Source organism: Gorilla gorilla, chromosome X, assembly GCF_029281585.2.
Source record: "Gorilla gorilla gorilla isolate KB3781 chromosome X, NHGRI_mGorGor1-v2.1_pri, whole genome shotgun sequence".
In the NCBI taxonomy this organism is placed as follows: Eukaryota; Metazoa; Chordata; class Mammalia; order Primates; family Hominidae; genus Gorilla; species Gorilla gorilla.
In genome coordinates, this window is record NC_073247.2 from 108,854,742 (window position 1) to 108,875,946 (window position 21,205).

The following is a 21,205-nucleotide window of genomic DNA, read 5'->3' on the forward strand; positions in this document are numbered from 1 at the left end:
CAAAGGCTTGAGGTATATAAAGGATACTGTCTTTATTTTTCTGGTATAGATAAGCCGTCATATAGGGTAGCAATGAGAAAGAGCGCATAAAAGATTAGTAGCTTGGTGGTGGTCATATTTTAGAGGCACACAGATAGCAAATTGGTGACTCACAGGCATTCACGCTCTCTACCTCTCACTTTCTCTCCCTCACTTCTGTTTTATTTGGCCTTTCTAGTGCCTAATCAGTGAAATTTTAATGTCACACACTCTCCGGTTTGCCACAGGTGCCACCACTCCCTATTGCATTTTACTTACTCTGACTCATTCCTAACCCCTATATACACCAGAAGTTTTGATCCCTGGTAGACAACATGAATGCTGAGCTATTGAGTTTGTTCATGGTCAAATTGTGTGCTTAGGAAAGGTACTCTTAGCTGCAGTACATCAGATGGCTTGATGTAAAGAGACTTGACATAGGGAGATCATTGCAGTTTCAAGCATAAGGGACATCATTGCAGTTTCAAGCATAAGGTGTAATAAAGCCCTGAATATTTCAGAAGTAGGAGAAAAGGGAATTTGGGTAAATAAGGAATTTTTTAAAAATTATTAATTGAAAAATCCTGGTGGTAGAGACAGTGGTTGTAGCCCTGACACAAAGAGGCAAATCGGGTAGGGGAGAAAATACTTTCAGGGCAAGGGAGAAAAATTTTACAAAAAACATTACATTGGAAAATGTATTGGAGGTCAGAATAGAGGCTGAGACTGAAAATAAGGATTTTTGGAGTCATTTACAAAGAAGTGATTTTTAGAATATCAGGACCAATGGAGTTCTTAAGTTTCCTCATGAAAAAAGTAACAAATGGAAAGTTAAGGACTGCATATCTGGGGACTATACATGTCAAGGGGATGGGAGCTATTAGAGAAATCAGAGCAAAAGGAGTCAGCATATCAGAGAGATGGCCAGGATGCTATAGTGTATCATCAAAGCCAACACAAGAGGCTTTTAAGGAGTGACGAATAAGAGAATGAGATTGGGAGAAGAGATATTTCCTCCGATATGTCAGATTATAATGACTTATTTAGTTTAAATAGTTATTTTTCTATAGTTTTTTCTTGAAACAATCTACACTATATACCAGACACCTGTATTCCTTAAGCAACTGTTCTGTTTATTCATGGTATTTTGGTCTCTGTCTCCCTTATAAGGGACATCTGCATTCCTACTGGGCATGCAACTGTCTGGTGTCCTATCTATTGTTCTTCTTCCACTTGTATTGTTTTTTGTTTGTTTGTTTGTTTTGTTTTTGACATTTCCTTCCTTCCTTTCTTCCTTCTCTCCCTCCCTCCTCCTTTCCTCTCTTCCTGCTACTTTCTCTTACATTCTTTCATTCCCTTCCTCCCTCATTCCCTTCTTCCCTCCCTCCCTTCCTCCTCTCCTCCCTCCCTTCTTTTCTTCCTTCCTTCCTAAGTAAATTCTTTCTTTGATGAAAGACCTTAATTTTCCTTAATAATACCTAAGGTGAAATACAGCTCCTGGATGCCTCCATACCTGGAAACTACAGAAATACCTCCATAGATGTTTCTCTACAATGCATACATGGGACTATGCCAGCTTGCTTCTATCCCCCACAATCCCCCTCCCCCGCCCCACCAATAATTTCTACATATATTGGCTGTTTTACTTTTCTGAAGCCCATTTGAGTAACCAGCACTGTACTCAATGTGTGGTATTTATAGGTTGCCACATGATTATGTTTTCTCAAATGTGATTTTTATCTCAAAACAGATTATATGATCTATATAACTTATTATTGGATACCGACAGAATAATCAGAATGACACGAAGATCATCTAGTCCATTCCCCTGATTCCAGGCAATGCTACACCTAAGTCATCAAAGATAGATGGGTATCTATTGATTCTGCAGGGAAAAAAGATTCTTCAACTTCCCTCAATTAACCAGTTCTAGAGTATAATTATTCTTATAGTCAGGAAGTTCATGCATGTGTAATAGTAGAGCTTGTTTTTGTCTCCTCAATCCATCTTTGTAATCATTGATCTATTTACGTGGCTATCGACCATCTGTATTTTATGCAGGCTTGTGAGTCTGCATGTGTGCGTGCACTTTACGAGGGTTGATGACTTTAGAAGACTACAAGTATATCAATTAAGGCTATAATGGCATTAGTATTGTAGAATTTGAAAACATTTTTCTTTTAAATAACAACTTGTATTCACCATGTTCATTTTCATAATTCTTTAGGGAAAATGAAACAGTAGCAATGACAGTAACAATCATAAAACATTTCTTATTTCTCATCATGGTGGAATAATTATGGCATGCTTTTGCAGTCTGAAAATTCTTTTATCTATGAGCTGCTCTTCTTTCGCATCTTTTGCTCTTAAATAGGTGATTAAAATTTTTTTTTTGTTTTTTTCTTTTATTGACGTTTCCTTTGACCCTTGTTTGCTACTTTCAGTCTATTATTATAATTACACATATTCCAAGCAAATGTTATCGCTGCTTATTTTTATTCTCTCTATGTCTATTATTGATTAATGCCAGTATTTTCATTTGTCACCATCACCAGCTGTGTTGTTATTCACAGAGAAAGAAAAGGTAGCTTTAAACAATTAATTTTTTCTTGTACTAATTGGATTGTGCAAAATGTTTTTAAAATATAAAAAATTGAGCCTATGGCCGGGCATGGTGGCTCACGCCTGTAATCCCAGCACTTTGGGAGGCCGAAGCGGGTGGATCACATGAGGTCAAGGAGTTTGAGACCGGCCTGCCAACATGGTGAAACCCCGTCTCTACTAATAATACAAAAATTAGCTAGGCATGGTGGTGCACGCCTGTAATCCCAGCTACTCAGGAGGCTGAGGCGGGAGAATCACTTGAATCCAGGAGGCAGAGGTTGCAGTGAGCCGAGATCGTGCCATTACACTCCAGCCTGGGCAACAAGAGGGAAACTCCATCTCCAAAAAAAGAAAAAAAATATTGGCCGGGTGTGGTGGCTCATGCCTGTAATCCCAGCACTTTTGGAGGCTGAGGCGGGCGGATCACGAAGTCAGGAGATTGAGACCATCCTGGCTAACACGGTGAAACCCTGTCTCTACTAAAAATACAAAAAATCAGCCGGGCACCTGTAGTCCCAGCTACTCGGGAGGGTGAGGCAGGAGAATGGCTTGAACCCGGGAGGCGGAGCTTGCAGTGAGCCGAGATCGCGCCACTGCACTCCAGCCTGGGTGACAGAGACTGTCTCAAAGAAAAAAAAAAAAAAAAAAAAAATTGAGCCTATTTACATTTTTAGCAAAACGTAAGTCTCACTAACAGTTCAGTAAGATGTGATCTCAGAAATCATATTTTATGCTGCCTTGGACACTTTAAACCATGGTAGAACTTCATTAAAATTTTGATTCTTTCATACTATATCCATTGGGTCTATTGAAATTAGACGATGGTCAGGGTAGAACAGGAATTTCCTCGTAAGTGTAAAACTAGGGGCCAGGTGCAGTGGCTCATGCTTGTAATCCCAGCACGTTGGGAGGCCGAGGAGGGAATATCACTTGAGGTCAGGAGTTTGAAACCAGCCTGACCAACGTAATGAAACCCCGACTCTACTAAAAAAAAAAAAAAATACAAAAAGTAGTCAGGTGTGGGGGCGCACGCCTATAGTACCAGCTACTCGGGAGGCTGAGGCAGGAGAATCGCTTGAACCTGGGAGGTGGAGGTTGCAGTGAGCCAAAATCACACCACTGCACTCCAGCCTGGGCGACAGAGCGAGACTCCATCTCAAAAACAAACAAACAAACAAACAAAAACAAGTGTAATAAAACTTGGTAAGTGGCCTCTTTTTCCTTATATAAACTTCCAAAATCTGAACTGGGAAATGAAAAGCAAGGTTATACCATAACCCCTCCTCTAAGTACTAGCTGTGAGGCTACTTCCAGACAAAAAGCATTAGACACTTAGCCTAAGAGATTCAGGGTACAGGAGTCAAGGCTATAATGTCCTTGATGGAATTATCAGAGAGATAGAGAACAATCATGATTTCCTCCCCCAGCTAGCTCCCTATTCATTTTTTGTAGCATACAAATTTGTTTTAAATCCAAAGCTTATTGGCTAGTCATATATTTAACAAATTATACACTTTTGTAATTGATCATATCTATAAAACCACTTTTTCTTATGTACTAAAGAGGTAATCAAAACCTTTCCTTCTATACATAAGGAATAAATCTTTACATTCTTTTTGCAAGGTTCTATTATAATTCTAGATATCCTCCTATGTAAAATAGAAATGTACCTAGTTATTAAATCTTTTAAAGACTTGTGATAGTTATAGTATAATCTAACATAATATAATATAAAATTTAACATGCTATGGCACACTTTAACATAGTATAATAACGGGTATAACGTAATGGTATTTTAACTAATCTCTTTAAAATATTTTAGAAAGGCAGGAAGGAATACACAAGGGAAATTTAAGTCTTTTAATGTCTTAAACTCAGTGGTAGACACGTAGATTCATTGTCTTTGTATCCATCTTCGTGTCTTAAATATTACACAATGAATAAATTTAAAAGTATTTAGCAAGTGCTGAAAGCGTATGCTTAAATCAGGTTTCCTCTACTTTGGCACTATTGATGTTTTGGGCCCATTTTTCTCTGTCTCTCTTCTTTTATTTTTGACTGCTGTCCTGTACATTATAGGATGTTTAGCAGTATCTGTGGTCTACCCACTGGATACCAGTAGCAGCTCCACCACCAGTTGTGACAACCCAAATTGCCTCTAGACTTTGAAAAATCTCTGGGGTGCAAAATTTTCCCTGGCTGAGAACCACTGTCTTAAGAATTACTTTTATTTCTGAAGTATATGTAGTAAAGTTTCAGAATTTAATGCGCTCCCAATCATTTGCTTTTATTTTCCGTGTTTATTATAAACTTCATGACAGGTTTTGGACATTTAATTAGTATAGGTCCAAACAAAATGATACCATACATTTACAAATTCTATATCCCAGGAATGGAAAGTACTCATGTTAAGCTCTGATTCTGACAGAATGCATTCCTGTTACATTGCAAATACCACTAGTCAAGCGTTGCTTAAAGTACAGGTCATAATTATTTTCCACCTGTGAATACAGGCAATCATATCAGTGTGAATAGGCTTTTTTTTTTCCTTTACCACATAGTATTTACATTTATAGTTTAATAGTGCTGAGCAATTCACTTTACACCATTTTTAAAAACTTATTTATTTTTGTTTTGTTTTTTTTTTAAATATGTCATTTAGATAAATCAAATAATATCATGGTAATGACTTCTTCTCTGAAGTGAAGAGAGCTGGGTCTGAATCCCAGCTCTGCCACTCACCAGCCATATGAATGGGAGAAAGTTACCTAACCTCCCTGAGTCCATTTTCTTTTATCTTTTAAATAGCTAGTAAGTTTATTGAACGGATCAAATTAAATAACACATGAAAAAGTCCCCTAGCACATTGCTGGTTACATGATAGGCACACAAAGAATGTCTTTTCCAGTGAGTGGGAACAGTACAGTTACAATTGGTATTTTGAAATATTTTCCTTCAAAACTTACAATTGAATAGTCAGCCCTCAGTTTTCTATGTTAATGGAAAGAATTATCAGCAGGGTGATAATTCTCCTGGGGCTTCTTCCTTTCTCTGTACTGTCTGAATCCCAGAAATAGAGATATCAAATAGGGACAAAGGAAGTATCCAGGAGTAGTGTACTATTTTTGAGGGGACTATTCAGAAACCTCACTTTAACCCCTTTGATCTTTATTTTTCATGCTTTATGTTGTATTTTAGTTCATTTGCATGCTGACAAGAGAAACGTAGTCTTCAGAGTAGACAAATATAATTGAATGACAATAAACTAGTAAGGGGCCTCCAGATAAAGAAATCAAAGGAATGTGAAAGCAAGAGCTGCTTTGGGGGGACTGCAGTAGGTGAGAATGAAGACTCCAGAATGCCATCAAAACCTTTTAATATTTATACATATTCTATAGATTTTTAAATATTCCACTTAAATAAATGAAACAAAAGTTTATCCATCAATTGTTTCCAACAGCTTTAATGTGTTGTTGGATTTATATTACTGTAAATTATTCATGTCTTTGGTGTTGTAAAATTTAGCTTTCAATGCTTGTATTATTATTAAAAACTCAGATGAGGCTATCATAATTTGAGGTCCTTAAGGCAAGTGATCTGAAAATGTTTTAGGAACCTGGTGTTTTTGTAGTTGCATATTTTTTGTTTAGATTTTGTTTTATTTTAGTATACTGAGTGATATTAGAATCATATATTCTATATTTAGAATCATTTAGAATATATGAGAATATTTGAAATCATAGCTATATAAAATTATCAATATCTAATATGAATGAAATTGTGTTTGTTTAGTTTGAGTATTGCTAGAAAACATTTTGTAGAAAACGAAGTACCTAAAAAGTAACAACATGACCTTTATGAAGTTTTGGCAGTAGAAGGATATAGAAATCAAAGTACCTAAAAGTAGAAACATGACCTTTTCTGAAGGTTTGGCAGTAGAATAATTTTTGTTTGTTTGTTTGTTTGTTTGTTTGTTTTTTTGAGATGGAGCCTCGTTTAGTTGCCCAGGCTGGAGTGCAGCAGCACAGTCTTAGCTCACTGCAACCTCTGCCTTCTGGGCTCAAGCGATTCTCCTTCCTCAGCCTCCTGAGTAGCTGGGACTACAGACCACCGCCCGGCTAATTTTTGTATTTTTAGTAGAGATGGGGTTTCGCCATGTTAGCCAGGCTGGTCTCAAACTCCTGACCTCAGGTGATCCACCTGCCTCGGCCTCCCAAAGTGCTGGGATTACAGGCCTGAGCCACCGCGGCTGGCCAAGAATTTGTCATATTAAATAATTAATCAGGAATGGTGTGACCCATTCAGAATAACTAGTTAGGATTTAATATCAACTTTGAGTATTTGTTCTAATAAAGAATTGCAAAATATAATAAATACTTGGGGACTAACAAAGCTAGATGGCAGTGCTAAAATGTGGCTTCAAGAATGTTTTCAGTTGATCAGAAGTAGGAGAATGGGATTAGTATATGACAGCAGGCAAAGGGGAGAGTTGTTAGATGGGAGTAACCTATAGAGGTATCACTTTACAGGAAAGACCGTAAGCAGGATTCCCTCCTAGGAATGTCTAGAAAGCATATGGGTGAAAGCCAATATGATAGGGAGAATTCTACCTGATGGAATGCTTAAAATATCTTTTTTTTTCTTCTCTTCAAATTGTGGAAACTTTCATCTATGAAGTACTTACTAAGGTGTGACCATTCCCTTCAGCCTTATACACATTGTGCTCAAATTCATAGTATGTACATGTTGGAACACTATTCACCCTTTAAAAAGAAGGAAATCTTTGAACCTGCAGGACATTGTGCTACGTGACATAAGGCAGACATGGAAAGACATATACTGTGTGATCTCATTTATACAGTATATAGAACCTAAAAAAGTCAAACTTATAGAAGCACAGAGTAGAGTGTTGGTTACCAGGGACTAGAGGTGGGAGTGGGGATTGGGAGATATTGATCAAAGAATATGAAATTTCAGATAGGAGGAATAGTTCAGGAAATTTATTTTAGAACATGGTGATGATAGCTAATAACAGTGTATTGCAGCTTTGAAAATTGCTAAGGTCTATTTTAAATGTTCTCATCACAAAAAATTAAGTTCGTGAAATAATGGATATGTTAATTAGCTTGATTTAGTCATTCCACAGTGTATACATATATCAAAACATCATTTTGTACACCATAAATATATCCTTTTTGTTTGTCAATTAAAAATTATTTGCCTTTGTATCTCTGTCATAGAATCAGAGGCCACCAAAATTAAAACTAAAGTAAGCTTTATAAATTATTCATTTCTCTTATTTCACGGGAGGAGAAACCAAGGCTCAGAGTGGTTTACATCACGTAGTCAATCTGGGATCACAACTTGGTTCATAAGATGCTCAATTTATTGATTTTTTAAAAGCCCATTGTTTGACCTGTTTTTCCTTGCTGTGGTATGCAGGTGGGCGAGTGGGTTGGGGAGTTTACTGCTGGACAGCAATAAAAAGTAGTAACAGAAAGTTTACTAATTAAAAACACTTAGTGCAATCTCTGTCATTGGAAGTCAGAGTAGAAATTAAATTATCCCTTGAAACATCTTCTTCCAGTATTAGATGACATTATAAATGTCTTCATTGACATTCATTATTGTTTGTGTTGGGAAATATATAATTAGGTGCCAAAAAATAAAGACTTAATTTTACTTAATGCAGTATAAGGGGCATTGGATTCCGTTTCTGCATTAATAAGCAGCATTTTAGTAAAATGAAAGGGTAGCTCAATTACTAATAAGACCATCATTTATTTTATCCCATATGAAGGATTCAGAGTGACAGAACCATTTAATGAAGTCTTTCATCTTTGTGAGAAAAATAAGAGTACATATTTTGGCCTTCATTTCATAATTTTTCTTCAGTGTATATAGCTGAATAGTGTTGAAAAATTAGTTGCTTCTTGGGAAAAGCAAAGAAGGTGTCTGCTTTTCTTCCTTGAGTGCTATGACTAATTGCTACATTGTCTCTTTGGAGTTGCTACTCTTCGGTGGTTTATACTTAAAATGCCACTCTCAGTGTAGTGGAAAAAAAATTCTTTTGGGTTTCAGTCCTGTATTCTGTATGTGACCTTGGGCAAGTCACTTTTCTTCTTTTAGCCATATAGTTTTTGCCTTTAGAAGGGGGGAAATGTATACTTATAAAAATTGGTTATTATACAAATTAAATATGAGCATATGTTAAAAACCCTTGCAAACTATAAAATACTACACAAATTGAACACACATAGAGATTAGTATCTTAGACATTTATTTAGCTGTAACCTGTCACTCTTTCTGGCCATTTATCTAAAGAGAATTAACACTTAAACATTCAATTATTACTTGAAAGAGTATCCCAAAAAGAACTCATAGTCTTCATCCTTCCCCCAAATGAAGGCCTATATTTCTTATCTCCTGGAATTTTTTTCATCCCCTCTCTCTTCTTTGATCCCAGCTCATCATGCATTCTTACTGATTGAAGATTTTCTCACCTCCCATGCCCATAGGACTAGACTACTATTGTTTTCTAGTTGTTCTTTGTCTCTAGACTTCCTCCAGTCTAGCACATCACATTACTTGATTCGACTAGGCGTTCTTTTTCCTCCATCAATTCATTTTCGTTCTTAAGAAGTGATTGCAATGATTGCCACCTGTTTTCTTCTGTTTTTAAATGCTGTAATGGATCTCTAGAAATTGGAGAGTTTCTCAGAGTCTTGATTTTGAATAATCTGCGCATTAAGTTACTTACATTTGCTCTTCTCCATGCCTTTGCACCTGTCCTTCCATCCTTTAGGTGTCTTTTTTATCTTTTAAAATATGACTTAAAACCTACTTTCTCTTGGAAATACTCCCTATTCTGTAAACTAGACTGAACATTCTCTCCATTCTTCATCTGCTCATTTCTACTGTGTTATTCTTAATCTTTTGAAGTGATTTTTGAAAAAGATGTTTGCATATGATGCAGACATTCTGAGCTGTATCATAAGCATTCTTTGTATTGGTCATTCTTTTTACTTGTTTTCGAATCAGATGCATGATACAGAGTTTTCTTTATATGATAATGTTATATCATGTGATTTGGTGATATTTTCAATTAGATATTTTGAGCCTGTTAGGCTAGTCCCCTCTACAAGGCTATATTGAATGGGTGAGCACTCTATATTTAACTGACTTTCAGATTTACAGATTTCCCTTTCTTGAATATTTAGGGCTGCTTTATCTCTCAAAGATTTCTGAGGATTATAAGAACCACCCAATGTGCTTTATTGAATAAAAGGTCTTCATGAAAGTAAACATACAAATTCCATACAATATCAAATAAATATTTACATAAGGTTTTGATTAATGCTTCGTTCTAAATATTTCTGTCATAGATGACTTTGAAATTTCTTGTGCATTGAGAGATGAAACCTATCCTCATCTACACAGTTTCCCGCGTTTCATCTGCCTATTTTGGGGGCTTTGGTTCACCCAAGAGAATACTGATGGTCTTCATTAGCCTAAGTGCATGCAGTCAGTGTGTTCGGTACACTAGATCCAAACAGAACAGCCACTTGGTTCTGTTTATGTAGGTTCCATGTTGTATATAATTTAAAAAATGAAAGCGTGACTACTTCCAGATGAAGAGATTTTCCATCAGTGATGAGTAGCATCGTAAATAGGGAAGCTTTGTTTTTGGCTGCCCTAAATCCATGAGGAAGATTTGAAGTATTACAAAGACAACAGACGCTAAAACAGTATGCTTCTCATGTGAAGTTGTGCTTCCCCTTTGGACCGGAGGTGTCACAGGTCTAGAGAAGAGTTGAGCTTCCCTAAAGGAGAGCTTGGGAATGTTAGGCATCCTCCTTAGATCCTGAAAGCATGGGCTTATCTGATCTTAGGGCCAAGTCTCCTCAGAAGAACCAACAGGTTAAATGTCATCAAGAGGGTGGACTTTCAGAGGATGAGTAACTAGTTGGTGGCACAGTAAGCAGTCATATAGAAGTGACTGCTTAGAGTGGGACTACATCTGAATAAAGCCAGGATAAACTCTGCTCAACCAACATAAAGCCAGTCATTGGAAAACAAATGTATTGGGTCACCATATATTGTCATATATGTTAATTAATCATTTTATTTTTATGGAATGTGGCATATGTTCTAGATCATCTTTACATATGATCTATCTCGTTGCATTTCATTTGATGGTAGAGTGGTGGTAGAGTTTGCCTGATGAATGTTTATAAATAAACATGAACACATATTGCTAGTTGGGAAAATAATCAATTATTTTATTTTATTTTATTTTTTGGAGACAGAGTCTTGCTCTGTTGCCCAGGCTGGAGTGCAGTGGTGCCATCTCGGCTCAGTGCAAGCTCTGCCTCCTGGGTTCACGCCATTCTCCTGCCTCAGCCTCCCGAGTAGCTGGGACTACAGGTGCCCGTCACCATGCCCGGCTAATTTTTTTGTATTTTTAGTAGAGATGGAGTTTCACCGTGTTCGGCAAGATGGTCTCGAACTCCTGACCTTGTGATCCGCCCACTTCAGCCTCCCAAAGTGCTGGGATTACAGGCGTGAGCCACCGCTCCTGGCCCGAAAATAATCAATTCTTAGGCATTGGAGTGAAGACTGTTATTTGCTTTATATCTGTTAGAAACAGTGTCCCAGGCCAAATACACTTATATAGGTTATATGTATAGATAATTTGAATGCTGCTTCAAGGGGAAAATATTTCAAACAAAACTAGATTTGTAATTGTTGTAGGATTTCTTCGATTTCTACTTGACTAGCTCCCCTCAGTTCATGGTACAAATGAATGACTAAGAGTAAGAATTGTTCGTGATCCTCTGATTGTCTCTGATCCGTTTTTTTTTTTTTTTTTTTTTTTTGAGAAAGAGCTCCGGGGCAGTGGGCTGGAAAGGGGTGCTCCCCTAGGAAACCCCCAGGACACTGCTGCCCGCCATGCCCAGGCCTAATGCCCAGGTGCCTCAGGGCTCACCGCCTCTCCAGTCCCTGTCCCCCTGATCTCATTCTTTCTAAACTCAGTTGATGATTCTCTGTGAAAATGTATGGGATGTTTGGAAAGGGTCCCCAAAAAGCCAAAGCAAACCCAGGAGTGTGTCTATACATTACAAAAGTGAAGGGTCAGTATCTAGATGATGGTGACCAGCTGAAAAATGTCCCTGAATGGCTCATCAAAAGAAATCCATATTGAATTGGATCAAATTAAAGGAAGGCTAAGTCCCAAATTGTAAAATTTTAAGGCAACAATGTAAACTCTCCCAGAGTAATCAAAGACTATCTGAGAACAGAAGGTTGAATTAAGATTAAGAAAAGGGTCATTTGAGATATGTCTCTAATATTGAGGCTGTGTGTGTACAGTTCAAAGCATAGTATTAATAAAATGTAACCATGGATGTGCACGTTACCATTACTGTGAAGCCATTGTTTACCCTTCTCCCCAGAAAAAACCACTATTCTGAATCTGAGGCTCATCAACCCCATGCCTTTCTTTTGCCATATATGGATGTGCCCCTAAAATATATGTTATTTAGTTTTTTCCTTTGTTTTTGTTTTGAGACAGGATATTCGCTCTGTTGCCCAGGCTGGAGTGCAGTGGCACAGTCTTGGCTCACTGCAGCCTTGACCTCCCAGGCTCAAGCGATTCTCCTATCTCAGCAACCCCACAACTCCCTGCTTTCCACCTCCTGTTCCCCACTTAGATTTACTCACATATTTAACTTTTTTGTATGCCTTTCTTCTTATATGACAAAACTTCCTTCTAGGATCATTTTACTTCTCCCCAAAACAAGTCTGTTTATTTTATTTATTTTAATTTATTATAATTATTTTTAGAGACAGGGTCTCACTCAGTTGCCTAGCCTGGAGTGCAGTGGTCCAATCCTACGTCGCTGCAGCATCAGTCTTCTGAGATCTTCTCACCTTGGCTTCCCGAGCAGCTGGGAATACAAGCTTACTACCATGACCAGCAAATTTTTAAAAGCTATTTTAGCGATGAGGGTCTTGCTGTGTTGCCCAGGCTTGTCTCAATCTCCTGGACTCAAGCAGTCCCCTACCTCAGACTCCCTAATTGCTGGAACCGAAACGAGTCTTTTTGAAAGACTTTTAGTGAGATTCTGGTCATAGCAAACACTGCTTTTGTTTCTCTAATTATTTTTTTTCACCCTTGTTCTGAAAATATATTTTCACTGGGTATATAATTCTAGCTTGTCAATTATTTTTTCTCAGCACTATGAAGAGATTATTTCACCATATTCTGGGTTCAGTTGTTAACTGAGCTGTAGTCTAAATTGACATTCCCTGGGAGGTAATCTTTCTATTCTACCTAGGAGTACTACCAAAGAATAATCACTTTAAATATAAATTATCAGCATATATTTTTACAACTAGGTAGTTTAAATTCTAACCCAAAACTTGCATGGTGGAGGGCGGGGGTGTTGCCTTGTGTTTAGAAGTTTCCAGCAGAGAAGCCCCTTATCTCCAATCCCAGAGTCAAGGCAAAACCAGACACAATTCTTTACTGTTTTCTTCTGTAGGCGGGCTTTGTTTTTTCTCCAAAATAACCCCTTTTCTGGAGGTATTACCTTTTGGGGTTCTGTAAAAGCTCTAGACCAGTAGAGTTTGGTAGATGTTCCTACGATAGTCTTGGACTTCAGTGTCTGGTTATGTGTCTGGATTAGTGCTTTCTTTTTATTTTTTTTCCCATTGGGGAGTTTGGGGGGCAAGTAATGAGAACTTTTTAAAAATGTCTTGCCAAGTTAGCTTTTCATCTGAAGATATTTTTAAAGAAGTCTATTCAGCATTTTAGGTGTTCTGTAAATTGACAGTTCCTCTGGGTAACTAATCAGCTATATTGCTGGAAGCAGAAGTCTATTCTAAAGTATCTCTATGACTCTTTTATTGGGAAGTTGAGAGAAACATTAGATATTGATAATCTGCCACCATGTTCAGGTTAGTGTATTTAAAGTTCTACAGATGACAAGCGTTGTTTCTGCTTAAAGAAAAAAGTGTTAGCTTGACATAGATGCCAGATGTGTCAAAATGTCCAGGGTATTATGGATGCTCCATTTTGACTTTGTATTTCTTTAGTCTAATGGATAACTTATACTTTGTTTTCGATACAGGCACCTTTAACTAGTACTTAAATGAAAACAGAGAACTAAATAATGATAACCGATCATCATGTATGGCAGTTTCTATTATAAATATTTTGAACTAATTGAAGTGATTTATTTGGTGCTGTAATGATAGGGGTCTTGAATATGAGGATAGAATTCAGCTTTGGAAGCATCTGCATGTACTATTTTATAATAATGAATCCTAGCATTGGTTTGTGGCAGTTTGTCATGGCCGTGATAAGATGATATCTAATGAAAGCAGAATATAGCATTAACAGGGTATCATATATCTGTCAACCTATTTTGTCTGTTAAAAATCTATTCTAGGCCAGGCACAGTGGCTTACACCTATAATCCCAGTGCCTTGGGAGGTGGAGGCAGGAGAATTGCTTGAGCCCAGGAGTTCGAGACCAGCCTGGGCAACATAGTGACACCCTGTCTCTATAAAGAGTTTTGTAAAAATCAGCCAGGCCTGGTGGCATAAGCCTGTAGTCCCAACTGCTCGGGAGGCTGAGTTGGGAGGATCGTTTGAGCCCAGGAGATTGAGACTGCTGTAGGTAGTGATTGTGCTACTGCACTCCAGCCTGGGCAACAGAGTGAGACTGTGAAAAAAAGAAGAAGAAAGAAAGAAAGAGAGAGAGAGAGGGAGGGAGGGAGGGAGGGAGGGAGGGAAGGAAAAAGAAAACCAGTAAACCAGTTAGGAAAGGGTAGGTATATGTAAAATAGGTGAAGGATGGGTATCAATCAGAGGAAAGCACGCCAAACAGAAAGACAAGTTCTCAATCCTGCCCAAGGATTTAATTTGCAGCTTGGCTTTCAAGCTATAAACTGTCTTCGGCCTGGAGTTGGGGAATTGGGGTTTCACCAGGTACCCACCCCTGTCTGCCTAAGCATTTGGCTGCCTCCTGTTGCTATCATTGCATTTAGACATGGGCATACATACTTTGGATGCTGCTATTCAGTACTCATAGTCATTAATTTATTCTATATGTCCTACTTTTTAATGCTTAATATCACTTTTTATGTTTAATATGGTTTATAATTTTTATTTTAGAGTACAAAATAGGACATAAACAAAATAAAAGGTAATTAGCATCAAAGGAGTACTTTTCATAATTATCCTTTATACTGTAAATCATAAATTATGTAGAAAGCAATACATGTATTTTGCAAATAGGATCATGACATTAGTGGGAGTAGAATTTTTTACATATAATCGCTATTTTTTCTATTATAGTAGTAAATATATCTGTGATCTTCACTGATCTACTTAGTACAGGGCTAGAACCCCTTGAATAATTTAATTGAATTTAAATTAGGAAATGTTTAGCTACCGTGTAGTTTCCCTAGCCCAGATTTTTGGCTGTGGAATGGAAAGGAAGGGTTGAACCTGAAAGAGATTTTTTTTAGGAAAAATTGTCAGAAGTGTGACTGAAAGGTAATTGCCAGTTTGAAAGCTTAGAAGATGACAAGGATGCCAGTTCTGTTGGCAGAATGAAGCCATTAGGAGACGCTGATAAGGTGTAGGGATGGGTCAGAGTGAGGATGAGTTCTCCTTTAGATTTGTTCAATTTGAGTTAATGATGGGACATCTGGGTGGGAATGTCAGTTAGAAACATGGAGCTTGAGGATGCCTAAGGGTAGTCAGGACTGGAGACGTTCATTTGGCATTATCAGCAGTGAGGTGATATTGATCATGGGAAAGTCAATGCGCCTTCTAGGGAACTGAGTATAATCTGAATGTTAAATGTCAGAGTTTCAAATCATTTCTTTAGGATATGTTTCTCTGCCTGGGCTAGATTAAAGATTGGATAGGAAACCTTTAAATCCCCGATTATTTGTAAGACACACTTGTTACTTCAAGGTCAGGAATTTTCTCATCGATTTTCAATGCTTGTGTGTTATTTTATTAACTACTGTGTTTTTGAAAATAGTGACTGCATGTTGAGGGATTGAAATGCTCCACCCCCAAATACTTTAGTGGTAATCAGCATTTTAACATACTTCAGTATGTGTGTCGATTCTTGGAGTCAAATGCAAGAGTTTTGGAAATGTTAGGAATTTTATATCAAAAGGAGAAGATTGTACCATCACCACCTGACAGAAAATGTATTTTGGATCAAATGGAAGGCAAATTACTCAGTCATATGTTGATTGTGTTCCATTGTGTAAACAAGAACATACACAGCCCTTTTGGCCCTGTCATCTTTATGAGGGCAGAATCTCCAGAGGTTAATGTGGTGGTAGTCACGTAGTAGACATCCAGTATATATTGGCAGAATGGATGAATAAAACAGAAAATAAGTATAGAACCAAGTACTGGCATGAAACTGTCATTTCATTTGAAGAAAAGTAAAGGAACACATGATTTAAGAACAGTAAACACATACACAGTGATTTAAGCCATATACCATAAGAAAGCTCTGAAAAACATGGGTAAGGAATTGTGTTTTCTGACCAAGCAAAATGGGGAAAAGATGTGTTATGATGATAGAGATTTAGCCAAGGGACTTTTAGGGAAATGTTTCTCTTTCTTTTTTTTTTTTTTCTTTTTTTTTTTTGAGATGGAGTCTCGCTCTTTCACCCAGGCTGGAGTGCAGTGGCGCTATCTTGGCTCACTGCAAGCTCTGCCTCCTGGGTTCACACCATTCTCCTGCCTCAGCCTCCCGATTAGCTGGGACTACAGGTGCCCGCCACCGTGCCTGGCTAATTTTTTGTATTTTTAGTAGAGACGGGGTTTCACCGTGTTAGCCAGGATGGTCTCGATCTCCTGACCTCGTGATCCACCTGCCTTGGCCTCCCAAGGTGCTGGGATTACAGGCGTGAGCCACCGCGCCCGGCCAAGGAGAATGTTTCTTATTTGGATTTTTAAAAATACACAATTGTCAACATAAGTTAAAGTAAGACATTACATATATATATAATATATATATATATATAAATACATTTTTATAAAGAAATATTAGCCCCAATCCGTTTATGTGGAAAATGATAGTCTTAATCAAAATGAACCTAACGCAGTTCTTCTACTAGTAAAGTGACTTAATGAGATAGAAGACAAAAAAGAAAGGTTATGTTTTGGCAAGAAGGAAAGGGCATTATGGTTCAATACCTTTACTTAACTAACCTTTAAGTGTTCAATTAACATTTAAAGGAAATAAAGTTTTGGAAGTATTACAGAAGAATACAGAAGAATTGCAGAAATGTAAAAAGTAGTTAAAAGTGTGTGGTCTATTCGTAGAAATTCCTTCACTTAACACTGACAATCATCAGAATGTAAATTTGTGATGCGTAAAAGATGAAGAAAACTCTGCTCAATCAGTGACATAGTTGCTGCTTTCTCTTTTGCTGTTTTCTTTGTGAACTTCAGTTCATTGACATTTTCTAGGATAAAACCTTCATACTTATCCAGAATTGATCTTTTAAACACAAATCCTGAAATATTTGAAAAAAAAATATGCACAGTAGTAAGCAGCAGCAGGTGGGGTGGGGGGACGGCGGAGAAATTGAAGGGCTTGTGCCTTGAAACTTTCCAGGATATTTGCCTATCAACTCACAGTTTGTAAGAATCTGTTGTACTTAAAAATTTATCACTTCTGGCCTTTACTACTATGAACAGTTTTTCACTTATAGCGAGCATAGAGGGTAGTCTTCGACTATTAACTCACCTTTGCAGTTTATTTAGAGAACAGAAGCAATTGTAGTATCAAGGAAGCATTAAATTCAAAAGCTATTTTATTTTTTTTTAAGTACAGAGTTTTGGGGCAATATGAATCTAACAATTTTATTGCCTAGCCTGATCTGTGTCACTTCACCTGTATTTTTCTTGCTCTTGCTCATAGCTGCTGTTGCAGGACACTGATTCTTATCAAAAGTATCAACATTAGATGTTTCTAGAGGTCTCAGGAAATAGCTTACACATTCTCTGAATTAATTTTGCCAGCTTCCATGTGGCAACTGTGGGTTCTTGTTTTGATCCTCTCCCCTGGGGACAACTGTGTGTGGGAAGAGGGGAGGAGTTTCCCACGGGGCACAGCTGGTGGTGTATTGAAGCCTTCTAAGTGCCAAGGGTGTGGGGTGTTCTTTGGCAAAGTATGGGAACATGTATTTTTTCCTTGCTTTCCTTTTTAAATGTACTTGATTAGAGGAGTACCAAAGCAGTGCTCTTCACACAGTTCTCCTCTCCACAGTACTCAGACATCTGACCACGTTGGGGATGAATAGTCTGGGCCTGGAATCACATGCAAAAAACAACTACAGTGCACTCAGAATCGCCCTAACTCTTTCCAAATTGCAGGTTTTCTCACTGGACTAATCTTGTCTGCTTGCTGCTTGACTTCTCTCCCTTTAGAAAATTTCTTTCCTGGGAGCCCCCTTAGTCCACTACACAAACAGACTTCAGGCTGATTCTGAGGACTCTGTATATCAGTGTCAAGCTGTGCCTTGAACCCCTGCCTTTTTTCCATATTCTCTGTTGGTATGCTTTTGATGAGTAGGTGAAGTGGAGGTAAATGAGTACCATTACATCTCTCTCTCCTCTGTATTATCTTCCTTCCTCTTTTATTTAGGAATTTATGGGAATGAAAAAATACTCCTATCCAACCTTATACTACATCTTTGTCTACAAAGTTTAGTATGTACATATATAAAAAATCAGATATGTTTAGGCATTGACTACGAGGACCACTTGCAACATGAGATCCTACAGGTAGGTGACTCATAAGAGCAATATGTACTATTGTAGTAGTCTGCATCTGCCGCACATTTGAGAGTGAGTTTTATTCTAATTTGCAAGTACAACCTACTAAACAGTGGCAGTTACATAAGCTTATAACTCATAAGATGATATTCAGAGTCAGAATACATCCAAGGCCACTAAATGTGTTAAATATTTCATACAGCTGAATAGAGAAAAGATATGTCACCTCCCACTGTGGCGCCTTCATTCTGAAAATAACAGGTTACCTATAGCTAGGAGAAAAATAAAATAACAAAAGTTTCACATTCCAAGCTAAAATTATATTTTAGGCTTGATTCATTCCACAATACTTATTTTCCCAGTTACAGCTTAAAATTGAGGTGCAGATTTTTAAATATGCAGAATTGATTTTAAATAATTTTAATTATCTTAATCTTTCTAATTTAGTTTCACTGTGGTGAAAATTATTCAAGTTACCAAACTGAGTCTTTGTTTTTCTTAATAACATACATACTTCACAAAAAAAATCAATAGAAACAATTTTTAAAAACAATTGAGTAATTTCCATGCATCAAAAATATTTGAAAAAATGGAAATAATACCTCGGTATTTACTTACCTTCTTATTCTATAAGAGAAAATAATACTAATGGAGCAAAATAATGGATTCTCTTGATTTCATTTCAGTATTCATATATGTGGTTATATCCATATTTATATTTTAGTCAAAGGGTGCGATATTTTAAAACTTGGGTCTCATTAATTAGATGATAGGTGCCATTGCAGGCCCAGAGTTTAATGGAAAAGCAAAATTGAGTGGGAGGAGGGAAGAGACAAATGGGGAGAACAAAAGGGTACTTATAGTGGGGGTATAGTACAGTTGTTTTCCATGAGACTTATGTTCTGTGTACCCTACCCTGGTTATCTTTTCATTGTGGAAAAATAGGTAACATAAAACTAACCATTTTACCCTTTTTACGTGTATAATAAAGAAGCATTCATTACATTTATGTTGTTGTACAACCATTACCACTATTTCCAGAACTTTGTCATCATCCCAAACAGAAACTCTAAACCTATTAAGCAATAACTCCCTATACCCTTCTACCCCCAGCTTCCGGTAACCTCAATTCTACTTTTTGTCTCTAAAAATTTGCCTATTGTTGATACTTCATATCAGTTGAATCATACAATATTTGTTCTTTTGTATCTATTTTGTTTTACTAAGTGAAATATTTACACTTATTGTTATCTATGTTATGACATGTCAAAACTTCATTCCTTTATGACTAGTAGCTGGGATTACAGGCATGTGCCACCACGCCCAGCTAATTTTTGTATTTTTAGTAGAGATGGGGTTTCTCCATGTTGGTCAGGCTGGTCTCGAACTCCTGACCTCAGGTGATCCGCCTGCCTCGGCCTCCCGAAGTGCTGGGATTACAGGCATGAACCACTGTACCCGGCCACTGGCCTCTTCTTAAGAGGGAACTAATCATATTCGTGAGGGCTCCACTCTTATGACCTAATTGCCCCTCAAAGGCGCTGCCTTTAAGGATAATCACGTTGAGGATTAGATCTCAGCATAAGGATTTTGGAGGGACACAAGCATTCAATTCATAAGAATCATCAAATTTGAGCATGCATCAGACTTCATCACTTTTGCTTGATTCTCCATTAAAAATAGGAATGTATTGTGTACTTAAATATAGACATTGTAGATAATGGGAGATGTTGTACAAGCCAGGTGTAATTTATAAGATTGAAGATTATTCCAGGTTTTGAAAAATTATGAATAGTAGACTAATTATTGTGACTGGAAATAAAGCTTAAAAATTATTCTAAACACGGTGAAACCCCGTCTCTACTAAAAATACAAAAAATTAGCCCAGCATGGTGGCGGGCGCCTGTTATCCCAGCTACTCGGGAGGCTGAGGCAGGAGAATGGCATGAACCCGGGAGGCGGAGCTTGCAGTGAGCCGAGATCGCGCCGCTGCACTCCAGCCTGGGCGACAGAGCGAGACTCGTCTCCAAAAAAAAAAGAAAATTATTCTATATGTTTAAGTCCCAGAATTTTACTCGGTTTTGGAATACGATTTATTCTTATGATCTTTTATTCAATATGTATATACTATATTGTACAAAAACCAAACAAGTTTATACGTTTTATTCACAATTTATTGTAGTTCATTTTTAGGTCAAATTTTGGAGGGGCGGGGAAGGGCGGATACTCTGGTACCATAACAGAACCACAGTCAGAAATGTACTGTCCTAGTTAATCACTTTCATAATTGTTAATGCATGTTTAAAAATTCTAATACTAAAACACTAAACTTTTATACTTTTATTTCTTTTTAGAACCTTGTGAAACATCTTCCTGAGCAGAAGATACTCAACGAATTAGCAGAGCTTAAGAATGAATATGATGACCTCTGTGAGCCTGAACAATTTGGAGTTGTGGTATGTATCCAACATGAGGGACCACAAACTCAGCTGGGAGGTTAACACTTGCTAGAAACAGTGAAAAGAAAAACATTTCAGTTGTCAATTACTTTTTCATTACTGTATTGCTACATAATTTAATATAATATTGGCTGTCAGAAAAAAATACTTTTTTACCTATTATTATTTGTCATGGCATTGAAAAATAATAAAATATTCGTATTCATAAAATACTTCAAAATATCTCAGGGGATCTTTTGAATAACAGTGCCAATTTTTAATTCTATTAATATATGCAAACAGTATACATTATTATT

The 21,205-nt window shown here is 37.3% G+C and overlaps 1 protein-coding gene across 6 annotated transcripts in view; it reads left to right on the top strand.

Moving 5' to 3' along the window:
* The window catches only part of DIAPH2 (diaphanous related formin 2), a 914,723-nt gene that overhangs the window by 392,479 nt on the left and 501,039 nt on the right, over positions 1-21,205 (top strand). For all 6 annotated transcript variants that reach the window (XM_063703105.1, XM_063703103.1, XM_063703104.1 and 3 more), the window contains one exon: positions 20,805-20,906. In XM_063703105.1, coding sequence (XP_063559175.1) covers positions 20,805-20,906 — 102 coding nt within the window. The remainder of the gene's footprint in view (positions 1-20,804; positions 20,907-21,205) is intronic.